At 46.0% G+C, this 18,008-nt stretch overlaps 1 protein-coding gene across 1 annotated transcript; it reads right to left on the reverse strand.

Moving 5' to 3' along the window:
• Positions 1-3,180: 3,180 nt before the first annotated feature.
• dact1 (dishevelled-binding antagonist of beta-catenin 1) lies at positions 3,181-16,775 on the reverse strand. Its single transcript, XM_051069616.1, has 5 exons — positions 16,642-16,775; positions 15,447-16,414; positions 9,257-9,386; positions 8,695-8,808; positions 3,181-5,987 (listed from the first exon to the last, which is right to left on the reverse strand). Exons 2-5 carry the CDS (start codon positions 15,747-15,749, stop codon positions 3,787-3,789), a joined length of 2,748 nt encoding a protein of 915 aa, XP_050925573.1. The 5' UTR covers positions 15,750-16,414; positions 16,642-16,775; the 3' UTR covers positions 3,181-3,786.
• Positions 16,776-18,008: the final 1,233 nt, after the last annotated feature.

Here is an 18,008-nt window from a genome sequence, read left to right on the forward strand (position 1 = left end):
AAGAGTTTTTCCTTTTTGTTCAGACTGTTTCTCCTTGCACCCTCTCTCTACTCTGGACTGACAGACATGGACATTTGTTAGCTACAGTGCTGCTGTGGATAAATAATCTGCACTGAGATCAGACTTCACTCATTCAGACAGCTGTGAGAAATATGCAGACAAAAAGATTGAATTCAGAGGTCAGAGTCAGGAGTGTGTGAAGCAGCTTAACACACAAACACACTAAATATCTTGTGATTTGACTGAGCAGCAGGGAGACGGGTTATTACTGGATGCCAACTGGGACAAAACCCTTCCAGCTCCAGGCTGTCAGGATTCAGGATTTGAGGTCAGAGGAAACAGATGAACCCAGAACAATGAAACTCTGATGTTAAAGTCCATATTTAATGAAGCATAAAAAGGTTAAGCACCAGCAATGGCATACACATTATAAACACACACATATGAGTAACAGTCACTTACACTTGCATATAGGATCATTTACAGAAGTAAAGTTGGTACGTTGGATCAGTATGAAGCAGCTCGGTGGTTAACTTCAGGAGGAGTCAGCTTTTACTTTTGGTTGAAGGTTTTTGGCTGTTAAACACTCACTGAGTCAACGGAAACTCAAAATAGCTCTCAACAGAAAGACGGCATGTGACAGCTGAACAGAAGCTTTCTGTGGCTTTTTAAAGCTTTGCAGGAGCTATTTATATCTTGATGTAAACTCTGGACCAGAATAGATGAGTACAATGAATTTAAAGAGCTTCCAACAAACTAATTTAAGGTTGAACATCATTAAAGCTGTAAATGCCTCCACAGCCCTGATTTCACACATAAAGCAAGCAAGGGGAGCAGTCAAACAGCTAGCTCCAATGCTAACATGCTGATAAAGAGTCGGAGATGTGGTGAATTTCTGAGACATTATCTCCTGCTTGGTGAAAAGATGTACAGCTATGTAGACAGAATTGTACACCAGCAAAATAAAGTCTGGTATTAACACTAAGACAATCCATTGAGCCCATTTCATAGGAGCTTTTTATTGATTTTATCTGCTGTGAAGGTTAGCACCAGAGCTAACGGCTGTTTTCTACTGTTCTTCACATTCTGCTGATAATATAATAAACTTGCTAATCGAATTTGCTTCTGTGCTGGAAACACAGAGATGAAACTCTGTCTAATTCTGGAAAAGACAGAAAACAAGATGGTTTATTAAAATGTTGGACTGTTGCTTTACCTCATTAAATCAGTTATAACTGTTTACAGTGAGTGTACAGCTCTGGTGATTTGCAGTAGGTGTCTCAGATAAGTCGAGTCAATTTTATTTATTAGATAAAACCAGGCTGGGTTTTTGGTGGTGTTTAAATATACAGATTACATTTTCAGCATTTCAGCAAATGAACCTCAAACTGCAGCAGGTTTGATAAAGAACCAGCGACATGTTGAGATATTGACACAGTTACCTTGTATTTCCAAGGCACCAATGTTGTTTGAAACTAAGAAAACTTTCTGCTTTTTTAATCCAAAATGGTTTCATAGAGAAACACTGATCCAAAAACAAGACTGTGACCAGAACTGGAGAATGAGATATTCACCCAGCAGCGACAGTAAAAATGTAAAAATAAACCAAATGTTAGTCTGGTTCTCACCTCTAAATGCTGTATAAATAGGATACTGTGGCTACAGAGGTGGAAGTATTAAGAAAGACACATCAGACTTAGTGTAGAAATGTAATATAAACTGCAGCTCAGGGCTAGTAAAACTCTACCAGTTGTCAGTCAGTTAGTACCATGTGTGGTATCCAATATGTACCAAGCAAATATATTAGGTTTTAAATAGCTTTCATCACAAAAAAACAAAAAGCAAAAACAACTTAAATCAGGATCATCTAATAAAGAGAAGCATTTACAGACGTTTGGCGTGCCGTGTCGGTGCACTACAGCGAAGGGCAAGATTTTGTGTGATAATAAATACAAAACAAGGCTACATACAAACAACAGATTAACAGGGTTACATCGTCCATCCTGTCCACTGACAGTTTGTCTCAAAGTGCAGGAAATAGAGAGATTACTGCAGAGAGATCCGACCTAAACCCTCAAACCAACTGAGGAACATCTGGAGAACATTCTGGACAACCTTCTAAAGAACCATCTGGAGACATTGAGAAATGTCTTAAGAAACATTTGGGGAACCATCTGAAGGACTTTCCAAACAACTTTCTGAAGAACCTGACTAAAACACCCTTCTACCAGAGACCAGAGACCATAGGTCCAATAGAAACACTAAAGACCTCAGTCTGCTTCAAACAAAGATGTTTTCAGATCATCTAAACCCCAACAATCATACCCACTTTAAACAACATTCACATCTGTGGACAGTTGGTTTGGGCAGATCTGAGAACAGAAATCGCACTCAAGTGGGGACCAAAACAACTGCACCGAGACCCTTTAGAGGAAGTTGTCTTAGTCTGGTCATAAACAAATTCTGGAGTGGTTCATTTGTGGTGGGGCTGCAATTCGACCTCCATCAGACCCACCTACACAGAGTGCACTGCAAGTCTGAGCTAAACAACTCCTGTACCCTGGTGGGCTTTGCATGCTAGGATGTGGATGATATTGGGACAGTTGAATGCAGACCTGGTTGGAAGACACATTTATTTGAAGCATACTGAGGCCTTGATTTCACCTCTCAGGTCTAACTAACAGCCAGGTTCACATTGGCTGAGGCACTTATTGGGCCAGGAGAAACAGAGGGGAGGGAAGGAGGCCAATCTGATTGAACTCCAAACCTCTTCATGAACAGTAGTTTCCCAAAAAGCATCTTATGTTTGTCATGAACGCGGCAAGTTGGAAGTGAGAAGTTGGTTTGTTTGGCTGCTTGCAAGAACCAGAAACCTGACGACATAACCACCAATTCAGAAGTAACGGAGGACATTCAGAAAATCTCTGTGTGTTTAAAACTAGGCAAACTTCTTTAAGTGATGTTTACTGTGTGGGCAGCCATGTTGATTTGTTTAGTATCATGGACTGAGTTTGTAAATTTGAACTAGTGAGTTTGCATTACATAGTGCCTTCAAATGTTGAGGTTTGTTTGCCCGCAAAGTCCATGTGAACAACCCAGTGCTGTGGTGCTGTGCCTTCCTCAGAAGATAAACCACTTGAACCTTTGTGCATCTCAACTCTGTTTGAAACTGAACTCATGTGATCCATGTAATGGTAAATTTAGACAATATGGTTGGTTCCCAATCAAGTGACTTATGTAACTTGTAAGAGCACTAACAACCAAAATGTGCACCACAAGATTCCTCCCTTTTTAGCATTTAAATGTTGTTCTGAAGAACACAAGAGGAAAGGTGACAAACCAACATATGTGTCAGAGTGAGAAAATTTCTACTTTTGAAACCATGGTTACTACAACACTGAGCCATTCAGATGGACTCGACTAATGAACACAGAAGGCTGAAGGCATCAAATGAACCTCCTTGTCAGGGATCAGCTTGAAAAATTGTCATGCATGCTTTTTCAAAGATGAATGACGTTGAATGTTTGGATTTCTCAGGCTAAAGAGGCTTGGGGTTGGTTTAAATGTTACAGTAGAAAAATGTTTTTCTACTTTATAAGTGTCCCATGCAGCATCTGTCCTACCACAGTCCTGTCTGTTTTTACATTACATTTGGTTCATAGTTGGGTTTAGTTCAGTTACACTAGAAGTGCATTGGTAAGGCACCCCAGCAGATATGGCTTTTGTCCAGTTTGGCAGGGTGATGGCAGGATATTGTGGCAGGATGGTTGCCTTACTCCAGCTGACTCACACGGTGGTCATGAGTTTGAGTGAACCCGACCTGAACCTCAGGATCTTCTTCTTCAGGTGGTGAGAGGCCTTGATCTTGACAAAGGCCTTCCCCTGAGCTGGAGTCATTTGCTGCCCCATCGCCCTGACCCCTGGTGCCCCTACGTGACTCCACCCCCTGCCCATTCCACCAGTCCCAGCCCCACCTCCTCCACTCTCCTCAGTATCACTGGTGGTGGTGCTCTCCTCCACATAGTCCTCCTCACTGGACTCACTGTCTCCAAAGCAGTTGGTGGTGTAGTTGGACCTCTCGTCCTCACTGGTGTCCACAATGGTGGAGTGAAAGAGTGACGCACACTCGGCCGAATACTCTGAGTCACTTCCTCCTACGCAGGAGTATGGGCTGCTCAGCTGCCCTCCAGGGGGGAGGTACACGCTGGCTGCAGACTGACTGAGAAGCTCTTTTTTCTGCCGCCGCTGAGTGCGCCTGAACGCCTCATCGTACGGGACCTCCATGATTGCACGTAAATGCCGGTAATCATTCCGTTTGTGTTTTGGTTTGGCAACGACTACAACCTGGTCACGCCCGTAGTGATGATGATGATGGTGACTGTGATGGTGGTGGTTTCCACGGTGATGGTGCTTGGATACACCTGACCGTACACTGCTCAGCATTGATGTGGTGTGTTTGTCCAGGACTCTGCCCTCTGGGATGGACGCAGGGAGGCGTTTCACTCTGCAGGAGGACGCACCAGGAGCACCACCGGCTGCTCTCTTGAAGACTTTAACGTGGGTGCAGCCTCTGTCTTCCAGTAGCCAGGTCTTTTTAGAACTGGACCTGTGATGGGATTTATCCCCTTTTCTCTCTGTAGGGTCACTGTGTTCAGAGGAACGACTCGTCTTCATGGTCGTGTTGCTCTTCACTTTGACAGTCTTGACATTCTTGCTGTCACCCTTGTGGATTTTGATGTTCTGCACCTGGGCAGGGATGTATTTGCCGTTAATCATGTGACTCCATCCTCCTTCTCTTCCTTCTCCTCCTGCTTCATCCTGACTCTGGGATGAAGATCCTAGACTGGCGAGCTCTGGCACTGACCCATCACCTCTCTCTGTCTGGCTGGCTTGGAGAGGGTTGGGGCTGTTCTTAGGAGTAGCTGATTGTGTTTTGACAATTGGAGGTGATCTGAAGAGCAGTTCCTGGTTGGGGGGGTAACACAGCTGCTTGGTCTCCTTGGGGGTGGTGTTAGCTTTGGGACTGCCCAGCTCCCTGAAGTCTTTAGGCAGAGTCGCAGTGGATACTGCTGACGGAGGGAGAAGCCCTTTACCTTTCCTTTTGAACAGACTGTTAGTGCTTGTGTTAACGTCCCTGTTGGTGAAGAAACAGCCATTTTGGATGTTGTTACTAAGAGGAGAGCTGTTCTGGTTTTGTGCCAAGTCGTCACCGTTGTTAATCTTGAAGGTATTGTGCATTGTATCAATGCTGTCACTATGGAAGCCATTTTGAGTCTCCTGCTCCTCGCCTTTACCTTCCACAGACCACTGCCTCTGAGGAGATGAGGTGGTAGCAGCTTCTACTGATCCTCCTGCTGTTGCCCACGAGGGTTTGAGTTCAGAGCCCTTCAGAGTCCCAAAACTAGCACCAGAGGAGAGACCAGAGACCTGCTTCACACAGAGACTCGCCTGCCTCAGGATGCTTTTTGATGGGTCAGTGCTGATGCTGGTCCTGGGTTTGCTGGTCCTGATGGGCAGGGTTCTCCGCTGCAGCAGACTGTAGATGTAGCTGTCCAGATGCTTGTGAGAAGGAGTTTGGGAGGCAGAAGGAGAAGGGGCCGGCCAAGAGGAGCTCTGAGGTACAAAGGGAGCTGAAACAGAAGCAGTGACAGATGAGGATTCTGCTTTGAGACATTCAACACCGGCCTCAATGGCTTTCAGAAGCCCTTCGTCTCTGCTGTGACCCCCGTGACCCAACATCTGGAGGAAGACGGGGCTCTGGACAGCCACAGCGTGCAGTGGGCTTGGGTACCGGTACACATCACTGCCGTTTCGGGCCACCAGGTCGCAGTGGTACTTAGACTGAGAATCACAGGAGGCCGCTAAGGACACGGGTTCCAGGGTGGGGGGGTGAGGAGCTGAGAGTGAACGACGAACTGTACCAGAAGACAAATCATCACAAATTCCTCCAACCAGACCGTCACACTCCAAACAGCTGGCCAGCTCATCTGAGGGGAGAGCGAGAAGGAATTTCACATTAGTAAGCAGATCCAGACACAGCTGCAGATTCAGGAAATTGAATTCAATTCAATTCACTTCAATTCAATTTTATTTATATAGCGCCATATCACAACAACAGTCATCTCAAGGCACTTTTCATATAGAGCAGGTCTAGACCGTACTCTTTAAAATAGGTATTTACAGAGAGAGACCCAACAGATCCACCATGAGCAGCACTAGGAGACAGTGGCAAGGAAAAACTTCCTTTTAAGAGGCAGAAACCTCGAGCAGAACCGGACTCAGGGTGGGCGGCCATCTGCCTCGACCGGTTGGGTTAAGAAGGAGAGAGAGAGACATTGACAGTTGTTATTTTAGGCTTTTGGATGATTTCTGCCTGACAGTAAACGGCTACAGGTCTGCTGTAAACCACACTGCTAAACATTTCACAGTTTCAAACATAAACGGCCTGAATTGATCTGAGTTTATTTCAGCATTGCAGCATTTCCTAATGTCAACAGCTGACAGGAAGTTAACTTGGACAGAGCCGTTTCCAAGCAATGCAGTTCTGATGAAATGGTCTGTTGAATGTGGTAATGACCCTGTTTGGTTCGGCTGTGGACGGAGAGTACAAGCATTAGTAAGTGGAAAATTCTTCTCTGTGGAGACAGTGTGCTGTGAAATGTTAACTCTTCGCGTTCAGCACTGTTCCTGGTTGTGATATGAAAATGATTCATACTGAATCAAATCAGGATTAGACTCAACACAAGACTCAAGACTCAAGAGAACTATACTGTCAGCCCTCAGACGACTACACAGTACAGCTGAAATTTCATTTTCCTGGGGCCAGTGGTGCCACATTAACTTTTAAACAGCGCCGAACAAGGCAGTTCACATGAAGTGCCAAGACAAAACAAAACAAGACAGAAACAGTCAGTGCAAGAATGTAGAATATACACAGTGTAAACATCTGACTTTAATTTATCAGAGCTCAGAACAGATTATTCTTCGATCATGAGTTTGTATTTTTAGCTACAACACTGAACAGTTAACATTAGTGCATCAGATACCAGCTACAAGAGTCAAAGCCTTCAGAGCATTAAGGAGGGTCAGCTATGGTGATTTTATCAGCAGGATACATACCTGACTTTGTGTTTATTCCTCAGATGAGATACAACCAGCTATCTGACCTATGAGCTGTCAGATTTACTACAGAGTCACAGTGAAATCAGTGTCGCCAGGATCAGGTAACTGAGTGGTCTTACAGTGATGACCATGAACCATGAAGTCCCTGATGTTTGACATGAAGCACAGGTCTGACAGGACTCATCTCTCTGCTGAAGAATCTCTAAAAAAGACATAAAACAACCCAGAAGTAACAGAGTCTCCTGCTCTGTGAGGCTGCTCTGAGCTAAACGCCAACATTAGCTGATGAGCAGTAAACACAGCTGAGGCTGATGGGAATGTCTTTAGTTCTTCAGATACTAATCACCTGTTTATATATATATATATATATCACTACAGCATTTCTGTAGTACTGTTAAATGTGATGGCTGACTGGACTCAGACTGTCTGTGACTCGTCAGATAAACATTTCCTCATGACGTTCATTTGGTTACAGCTCCTTTTCCTACCAAACGTATTTGCGTTTCCAAATGAACTGAGTATAAATGTCATGTCTATGATCCTGTCAGCTTCATGTGCTGTCACGAGTGTTTCTCAGATGAACATGACCTCAGACTGAACCTTCAGTCAGAAACTCTGCAGCAGTTTGTGGTTTTAGGGGAAAAGGGAACATGGACCATCATATCTAAATAACACACTGATACAAACTGTTGTTTGTCCTGTAAAGTTATTTTGGTTTTAATAAAGCTGGTAAGGAGAGAGAGCGAGTCGACCAATCAGAGTCGACTGTGGTTATTTACATCATGTGACTGATTCTCCTCGGTCCAACCAGATCGCACCTTACAGGCTGTTGATGGAGCAGACTGACACCTCACAATGCTGTGTGTGTGTGTGTGTGTGTTATTTCCAGAGGTGTGACAGTTTGAGCCTTAAACAGGGAAATAGCTTCCAGATGTTTCAAAGGAAGACTTTTATTTTGAAGGCCAGACTTAACCCTCAGTGTGTGTGTGTTCATGTTTATACATTTGGTGGATCTGTGTGTGTTAATGTGAAGTTACTGTGAGTGTTTAGACAGAGGAGGAGAGGAGAGGAGAGGAGGAGAGGAGGAGAGGAGGAGAGGAGGAGGAGAGGAGGAGAGGAGGAGAGGAGGAGGGGAGGAGGAGAGGAGGAGGGGAGGAGGACAGGAGGAGGAGGAGTGGAGAGGAGGAGGGGAGGAGAGGAGAGGAGGAGGGGAGGAGGGGAGGAGGGGAGGAGGGGAGGAGGAGAGGAGAGGAGGAGAGGAGGAGAGGAGGAGGAGAGGAGAAGAGGAGGAGGAGAGGAGAGGAGGAGAGGAGGAGAGGAGGAGGGGAGGAGGAGACGAGAGGAGGAGGAGAGGAGGAGGAGGAGAGGAGAGGCAGAGAGGAGGAGGAGAAGAGAGGAGGAGCTCTCAAAATAATAATAATTTGGGGGTTTCTGGTGAGAGCAGCAGCTGCTAAAGTAAAGAGATAATTAACCCTGAGCTGATGAAAATCTCCTTCCTGTCTCCTCCCTCTCACCTGCTGAGCATCTGACCAATGAACTGACAGCGTGACCGACAGGTGGGAGGGTCTGTACCTGTAGATAGGAGGCGTCCGTCAGTGTCCGCCGTCGAGCAGAAACACTCACTGAAGACGGAGTTGGATGAGTTCGAGAGAGAGCCGGACGCCCCGTCACTTAACTCGTAGAAACCTGAGAGAGACAGAGAGGAAGTGATGTAATGGCCTGAAACAATTTTGATAAAAATGATAAATGAACATTGAGCATCAAAGATTTGTCTGTACGCAGACGATACGTTTATTTATCTGTACGATCGATTTATAAAAAATGATTTTGGTAAATCACCTGTTCTTTATTATTCTTCATAAAATAAAGAAAAACAAAAAATAAGCAAATGAAATGACTGTAATGTGATATAATAATTACAGCAGCTATTATCATCAGAAATCAGTATCATCAGATGATTATTGATTAAAATCTGATTTACATGTTGTTTTATATAAAATCTGATTCAGACCCTCAGAGGAGTAGTGGAGTACAAGTATGAAGTACCTTTAATAGAAATACTCCAGTAAAGTTAATGTAAATAAATGTTACTTCTGTTCACACAGATCAGGTGGACTCTGGGGTCCCTGCGTACCTGAGCTGGGTCGGCTGTCGGTCTCCAGCGGGTCATGTGACGCCTCGGTGTCCAGTCGCAGGTCACTGATCTGTCGGTCCAGCTCCTGCAGCTGACTGATGAGACCGGCGTCCCTCCTCCTCAGACAGTTCTGACGGACACACAGAGACAGTCAGTCCACTGAACTAAGAGTCCTGATCGCAGAGACCAGAGACCAGAGTCTGATGATCCGACTGAGAACAGAAACACAAAGTGAATCAGTTCACAGAGCAGCAGATTTCAGTGTTTCACTCTGATTCAGTGATTTCTAACCAATAAAAACTAAATAAAGACAGACACTGAACAAGAGAAGACGAGTGAAAGCTGTGAAGATCAAAAAGGTTTGAAGCTGCAGAACAGACCTCAGATCTGCTCAGTTTACAGCTGAAGAATAAAGCTGGACAAAGGAATAAAAACACTGAAGAGTCTGAGTCAGCAGCAGATTCACACTGGTCTCAGATCAGATCAAACTTCTCAAACCTCTCAGAGTTTTTGTCTCATGTGGGACGATGACCCGTCACTTCTGAAACTGTCGGTCGGACATTTAAACATTTTCAGTCGACTACTTTTGTCTCTGTTTCTAACGTTCTGACTCTGATCTGAAACCAGATGAAGGATTTAGTCGTCAGACGTCTGGATCTTCAGTGATCAGAGAAACAAGCTGAGCAAACAGCTGCTCTCCACGTCCTGATCCTCACAGAGAAACATCCACTTTTAACATCAAACTGTTTTATTCTGAGTTTTCCTGGTTTGAATCAGCTGCTCTGTTTGTTTGGAGAGGAGGAGACCTCTGAGGAGGATCCAGCTCCTAATCACAGCATGATCAGTTTTTCTTTGATAAGTGACTAAAGTGATTGATCAGTTATCAGAGGTGCTGATGATTAATATTCTGTTGATGGACTGATCAGTGAACTGACTCTCTGCAAACACAACAACCAGGAAATGATCCTGTGACTTTATACGATCACATATTTGACATTTGTATTTTCATATCGTCTCCACAGACTGAGGTTAAAAACATGCTCCTTTAAAATCTGCAGCGAGAACAAACTGATGACTCGCTCACACACTGCTGCTTATTTCAGGACATTACACACACACACACACACGCAGTCTGAATCAGCCCCTCCCCCTCCTGAGATGGAAAACATGCGGGTTATGCGGCTGCTCTCAGGTCATGTGCTGCATTCCTGCGACTCAGAACAGAAACTCTGCTGCTGCTCTCTGACACAACATCAGCTACATGTTTCAAACCTGATCAGACCTGAACCCTGAGACCACATCCAGACTGAGGCTGAAGCCAGCTGCTGATAACATCTGGATCAGAGTGTGTGTTCACTTTAACCTGACACAGAGACACTTCACTGACCCTCAGTCTACAATGACCACAGAGGCTGAGAGGTCGGAGCAGTTTGATCTGATCTGAGACCAGTGTCCAGCTCCACCTCTGCAGAGTCAGACACACTTTTTATTCCTTTATTCATCTTTGATTATTAGATCTGAGGTCAGTTCTGCAGCTTCACAGCTGAACAGGGATCATTTCATCTGAGTCTTCAGCAGACACAGGTAAACTACAGGTAAACTACAGGTAAACTACAGGTAATCAGCACAGTATTCAATCGATTCATTCACATTTAGAAAACTTTATTTTTAGAAAGTAGTGTTTCAGAGACTGTTGTGTTGTTTCTGCACCGCACACTCAGACACTGGACTGAACAGGAAGTGTTCATGTCGTCTGTGAATGCACCTCTATAGAGATCTTTAGCTCTTCACACTGCAGGTCACATCCACACACTGATGATACGTCAGGACCAGGTTTGTGTTCAGTATCAAACCACTGACCTCCTGCTCCACTCATTCATATCAACAGTCTCACAGGTAAAACACGTCGTCTATCAGATCCTCTGACTTACATTTAAAAATCAACTGAGGGTTAATCGATCATCTGAGCCCCTGTGGAATTCTGGGTAATGATGGTGTGTGTGTGTGTGTGTGTAGCAGCTGCTCTCTGGAATGAGCAGCGTGTTCAAACACAAACCAACACTCGTCCAGCTGTTCGTCCTGTCAATCAACCAGCTGAGAGTCAGGCCCCGCCTACTGTCGCTGCAGGAAGTGATGTCACACACACACTTCCTGTCTCAACCTGACAGACCCTCTGCTGTTTATTTATTCAGTGACGTCTGACGTCCAGAACCATCAGAGAGCAGCTTCTACCACCTGATCCCTGTCTGAACCAGGTCCACATTCAGACCTGATCTGTGGACTGGCTCAAAAACACTAAAACATAATGTGATCATATCTTTGATCCTAACACTTCAAAATAAAAGCCTCCATCTATTCTAATAAGACAAAAATTTTAAATCCTGGTCTACAATCCAGTCCAGAACCATCAGACTGTTTCACACAGACTGGACTCAGTGAAAACTATGACATGAAGAGATGAACAGCTGAATGTAAATAATCAAACGGATCTACATCAAAACAGGAACTCTCATGAAGTCATTTTAAAGTTCTAACTTCAGCAGAGACCAGGACCAGGATCAGACCAGTCTCCAGAGTTTCCTGTGCAGACAGTCTGAAGCTGCCTCAGCTGCTCCGTCACTGAGCTGAAAGTTGATCTGCAGAGTTTCCAGCAGCTCGCAGGAATCTGCATTTGTTACTGCTTAGAGGGAGGAGGGGGGGGGGTCACTAATCTGCTCCAGATTCAAGTTTGGAGCTGCAGCTGCAGGACGGACGGCGTCCAAACGCACCACAGACAGACAGACAAAAGATCCTGAAAACACAGACTCTTGAAACAAGTCTGATTCAACAGGTCTGAGATCAGGTCAACAACAACAACAACAACAACAACAACAACAACAACAACAACAACACGTCCTGTCAGTGAAAACACAACAATAAGCTGAAGTCTGTGAAACACATGATTCAGTCGTCCAAACACAAACCAGCTGCTGAAACTGCTCGAGGTGTCGCACACTGAGAGAAACACAACAGACTGAAGGTTTACTGAGCGTTTACTGAAGGTTTACTGAAGGTTTACTGAGTGTTTACTGAAGGTTTACTGAGCGTTTACTGAAGGTTTACTGAAGGTTTACTGAGTGTTTACTGAGGTTTACTGAGCGTTTACTGAAGGTTTACTGAGCGTTTACTGAAGGTTTACTGAAGGTTTACTGAGGTTTACTGAGGTTTACTGAAGGTTTACTGAGCGTTTACTGAAGGTTTACTGAGCGTTTACTGAGTGTTTACTGAAGGTTTACTGAGCGTTTACTGAAGGTTTACTGAAGGTTTACTGAGCGTTTACTGAGGTTTACTGAAGGTTTACTGAGTGTTTACTGAAGGTTTACTGAGCGTTTACTGAGCGTTTACTGAAGGTTTACTGAGTGTTTACTGAAGGTTTACTGAGCGTTTACTGAAGGTTTACTGAGCGTTTACTGAGCGTTTACTGAAGGTTTACTGAGTGTTTACTGAAGGTTTACTGAGCGTTTACTGAAGGTTTACTGAGCGTTTACTGAAGGTTTACTGAAGGTTTACTGAGCGTTTACTGAAGGTTTACTGAGTGTTTACTTAAGGTTTACTGAGCGTTTACTGAAGGTTTACTGAGCGTTTACTGAGCGTTTACTGAAGGTTTACTGAGTGTTTACTTAAGGTTTACTGAGCGTTTACTGAGCGTTTACTGAAGGTTTACTGAAGGTTTACTGAGCGTTTACTGAAGGTTTACTGAGCGTTTACTGAGCGTTTACTGAAGGTTTACTGAAGGTTTACTGAGCGTTTACTGAAGGTTTACTGAGCGTTTACTGAGCGTTTACTGAAGGTTTACTGAGTGTTTACTGAAGGTTTACTGAGCGTTTACTGAAGGTTTACTGAAGGTTTACTGAGTGTTTACTGAAGGTTTACTGAGCGTTTACTGAAGGTTTACTGTTACTGAAGGTTTACTGAGCGTTTACTGAGCGTTTACTGAAGGTTTACTGAGCGTTTACTGAAGGTTTACTGAGCGTTTACTGAGTGTTTACTGAAGGTTTACTGAGTGTTTATTGAGCGTTTACTGAGTGTTTACTGAAGGTTTACTGAGCGTTTACTGAGTGTTGTCATGGTTTAGTGCAGCTCTAACTTTGCACTTTCACAGCTGTTTAACTTTAACCTCCTCAGCTGTGACTGTGTTGAGGAGATTTTAAGGCCTTGAAACAGAGTTAAAACCTTTCCAGGACTCTCCAGGCAGCAGCTTCTCTGTCTGTTTCACACTGACTTCAAAGCTCTCACTCACTGATGTGTCGCCTGACGTGTTAAAAGCTGCACTTGAACGCAGCACGGAGACGACAGCTGACAGTCAGCTGACCACAGACACTTCCTTCACGGTGAGATCAGAAACACAGGATCAGACGAAGTCATGTGACCAGAGACAATTCATCATCAGAAACAACTAAACTGAAACAGACTGAGACGCCTCAGCCTGGACACCCCCCCCCCCCCCCCCAGATTTAAAAAATCCAGCAGTGGAGTGGGGGAGGGGTGTGTGTGTGTGTGTGTGTGTGTGTGTGTGTTTGTCTATGAGAGGTGTGATGACACAGAGGGGTGGGGGTGGGGGGCTGATTCACTGACCATAACAGTCTGAGTTTCTGCAGCTTCTTCACCACAGATCCCAGATCAGACGAATACAGCATCACATCACTGCTGTTGTTTATTCAGACGTTCAGTGATGACGTCAACAGGAATTAAACTGAAGCTAACAGGAGCTAACTGAGGCTAACAGGAGCTAACTGAAGCTAACAGGAGCTAATTGAGGCTAACAGGAGCTAACTGAGGCTAACAGGAGCTAGCTGAAGCTAACAGGAGCTAACTGAGGCTAACTGAAGCTAACGGGAGCTAAGTGAAGCTAACAGGAGCTAACTGAAGCTAACGGGAGCTAACTGAAGCTAACAGGAGCTAGCTGAAGCTAACAGGAGCTAACTGAAGCTAACAGGAGCTAACAAGACTCAGTAGTTAAACAGGCCGAGAAACACAACCAGACATTTAGAAAATCTGCTGAAGTGGACTCAGAGACTCAGAGACCAGGACTCAGACAGACCAGGACTCAGAGAGTCACGATGAAGACGTGTCAATGAACATGAAGCTGAAACAGTCTCAGAGTCTCATCAGTTCTCAGACGATGATTCAGGTCTGAGGCCGTTTGTAGAAGATGACGTCCAGCTGAGACGAGTCAGTGACTCAGAGTCCAGACCTGACCCCACCAAAGCTGCTGTGGACCGAGACGTTCACACCAGACGTCCTGAGAATCTGAACTGAAGCAGGAACAACAATCCAGACCTCCTGAACCCTGAACCCAGGTCTGAACCACAGAGGAGCTGGACCTGGGTTACTCAGGGTCAAAACAACTGACTGACACACACACACACACACACAGAGCGTCTGGTCGTTGATTCTCCGACATTAAAGAAGAAGTGACTCTGAGGTTTAAACGTCTGTGAACCTCGTCCTGACTCCTTCATCCTTCTGCTGATGTGTTTCCTAACTTCAGTTCCTCAGGGATCACTTCATGATCCTTTACTCTAGATCTCATCTAACAACACGTTTCCTTCCTGCTTTTTCTGGAGCTTTAACCACACATCTACGGTGGCCGCCAGGGGACAAAATGGAGTCGACTTCAGCATCGATTAGAAAACATTTCATATTTCACTGATGTTATTGAGCTGGTTTCTGTGTGTGGTGTCTTTAAAACAATGAACAGACGTCAGCGTCTCTGCTGCTGATGACAGGAAGCTGAGTCCTCTCCTGTCTGATGATTACAAAACCACACAGACACAGAACAGAGCCACAGGTCGGTTCAGTTTGTCCGTTCTGGGCTCCTGTAGAAACACGGAGGACGACGCCCTGACACTCACTTTAATTCAGCTCCTGATCTGAAACCAGTCTCAGTCTCATTCACTGATCCGACTCTGGTGGTGGATCAGACCTCCTGTTTCTGGATCTCTGTGTTTCGCTGACGTCAGATCAGTGTTTCTTACATTGAGTTTAATGATGGATAAAAGCTGTTGGATCAATAACAGTCAGTCAGCAAGAGACAGACTGACCCCTCCCTCACCTCTGACCTCTGACCTCACACCACACACCTGAGTCATGGCGTGCAGACAGGGGTCAGAGAGGTCAGAGGTCATGAGACAGACAGGTCAGGACCTACCAGCTGTTTCCTGAGCAGCAGGATGTTCTCCTCCAGCAGCTTCTCCTCGGAGCTCAGCTGAGCCTCCCTCCGCCGCTGCTCCTCCTCCTCCTCCTCCTCCTCCTCCTCCCGGAGCTCCAGCGCGGCCCGGACCAGCACCTCCTGCCGCTGCCGCAGATACTCCAGCTCCCCGAGTCCGGACACGGTGGCCTCCAGCCTCTCCCGCACCGAGCGCAGCCGCTCCGCCGCGTCCGCGTCCGGCGCCGCTCTGTCCCGGCTGCAGCGGCCATCCGTGTCCCGCCTGCAGGGGGCGGACAGCGGCATGTCCTCCGTCAGACTCTCCGGTGTGACCTCAGGGTGTCTGCGGCGTCAGGGTCCGGAGGATCCGCGGGGTTTTAACAGCATGGTGCGGAGCGGGATCACCTGGAGACGCTCACCTGTGTGAAGCGCCTGGTTTAATGACCCGCTGAAGTTAGTGAACCGGATTAAACAGACCCGGTCTCAGATCCTCAGCCTGGACTCCTCTGTAGCTCCAAGGATCAACCGGTGGTTTAACGGTTTCCTGCAGACAAACAGGTGAAATTAATCCCGGGAATGTTCTGGGTTCCTCTCAGGTAGACGTGCAGGTAAATCCCAGCATGCCCCGGGGCCGCAGCAGTGACTAGATCCGACAGACTGAGGCGGAGAGTCGGGCTGAGCTCCGTCCTGCTGCCGCTCCTCCTGAAGCTCCGTCCAGACTGACCCGCAGCTCCACAGCTGCACCGAGTCCACAAACCCCGCCCCCTCCACGCTGTCTGACGCAGTCACGTTAGCGGCAATGACAACACGCACTTCCGATTGACACCTTCAAAATAAAACATCTCGATTGTTTCACCGTGTGGTCAGACTGGAGAGACGAGACAAGACAGAGCCGCCATCTTAACTTCAGGCACGAAGGAGGGAGTTCCCGCCCTGGTACCGGTCCTGGTCCTCAGGCTTCAAACCTGTTTCTGTGTAGAAACGTCAGAATATGACGGATCATGATCATCATCTTCTTCTTCTCTGTGAAGCTCCTTCCTCTTCATTCTAATAAAAACCTACAGAATAAATTCTGCCACATGACTATTAAACACTGCGCATTGGATTCTGTGAAACTGAGTTGAATTAACTGAACATTCTCGGAAATCTCAACTTTATTTCTAAAAGACACTAGTTTTATTTTGGAGGGTACACTGACCTGACTTCCTGTCTGACTGTGTTGATGTGCGGGAGCTTGATGCTCCGCCCCTCAGACCCTCCTCCTGCCTGAGGCCTCTCCGGGTCCTAAAGTCCTCCGCGTGTCAAACCTCAGCGGGATCAGACTGAACAGTCACGTGTCATTAAAGGACACTTCCTGTTTTTCTCCTCGTCAGGATCAATGAACAAACTGAACGAAATGAAGAATCAGTGAGTCTGATGTAAAGAGTTGACCTCTGACCTCCTGACGTTTAACCCTGAGACAAACCTGAACCCTCGGTCAGGTCTAGAACTCACGTCGTGTTTCAACACATGAGACATCTGTGTTTGTGATCCACAGACTCTAAATCCTCCTTCAGGACCGGATCCAGTCTCTGCTGAGGACAAAATGTCCTCTTAGAAAGTTAATCAACTTGTCACCTGTCGACCAATCAGACGAGCCGACAGGATCAAAGACGGCGCCGTGCTGAGAACAGGAAGAAAAACAGTTTGAGTCTGAAGCTCAGTCTGAGGGTTTAAAGGGACAGTCCGCCATTTCCATCAGCTGTCAATCAGCTGAGCTGGTTCCTGGTCAACCTGCTGATGGAGGAGGTGCAGGTGATGTGTTGCCATGACAACAGAGGTGACTGTTACCCGCTGACGGACACTGAGCAGGTCTGAGTCCTCAGACGTGTTTGATCAAAGGACTGATTTCTGTTCTGTGAATACAAAGAGCTGAAGCTCGGATTAAGAGGAAATATGATCAATAACTGATGAGGTTCAGATCACAGGTTATTGATCCTGAGGGAAAGTCAGAGCTGTGTTCAGGGTGTGACGGTTTAATTAGTTAATTCAGCTGCTCTGTGTGAACAGTGGCTTCATTTGTTTAATGATGTGTTTAAGGACACTCTGTGACGGTCGCACCCTCAGCTGTTTGTTCTTCAGCTCGGTCTGAACGCAGCAGGACCGACTGTCGTCATGTGACCTGAGCTTCAGTTTCAACTCTTCTTTAAAAATGGAGACCTGTCACCATGACGACACTCACACACACACTGAGCTGTTCCCTTTAACAAACTCTAATAACTTAATAACTGATGTTTCCACTGAGCTCAGAGGTGACGTCTGTTTCTGGATTCACATGTAAAACACACACACACACACACACACACACACACACACACCACAGGTTGGCTCGGCCCTGGGTTTTGTCTCTCAGGCTTCATACAGACGCAGCCTGCAGGTAAAACTCAGGGCAGAACAAACGTGCTGTAGAATCAGACCACAGGTGAGGAGCTGGACCAGGTGATGTATGACTCACACAGGTGAGCAGGTAAAACCTGCTGTTGATCTGGATCTGATCAGCTGTTTCCTGCAGCTGCTTCACAATAA

Source organism: Lates calcarifer, unplaced genomic scaffold, assembly GCF_001640805.2.
Source record: "Lates calcarifer isolate ASB-BC8 unplaced genomic scaffold, TLL_Latcal_v3 scaffold_58_123, whole genome shotgun sequence".
NCBI lineage: Eukaryota > Metazoa > Chordata > Actinopteri > Centropomidae > Lates > Lates calcarifer.

What these genes read in the sequence shown, in the direction of transcription:
- dact1 (XM_051069616.1), bottom strand. Translation starts at nt 15,749, where the DNA reads ATGCCGCTGTCCGCCCCCTGCAGGCGGGACACGGATGGCCGCTGCAGC. An exon ending in TGCTGCTCAGGAAACAGCTG is followed by an intron (nt 9,387 to 15,446) that starts GTAGGTCCTGAC and finishes TGTGTCCGTCAG; the next exon opens with AACTGTCTGAGGAGGAGGGA. An exon ending in CGACAGCCGACCCAGCTCAG is followed by an intron (nt 8,809 to 9,256) that starts GTACGCAGGGAC and finishes TGTCTCTCTCAG; the next exon opens with GTTTCTACGAGTTAAGTGAC.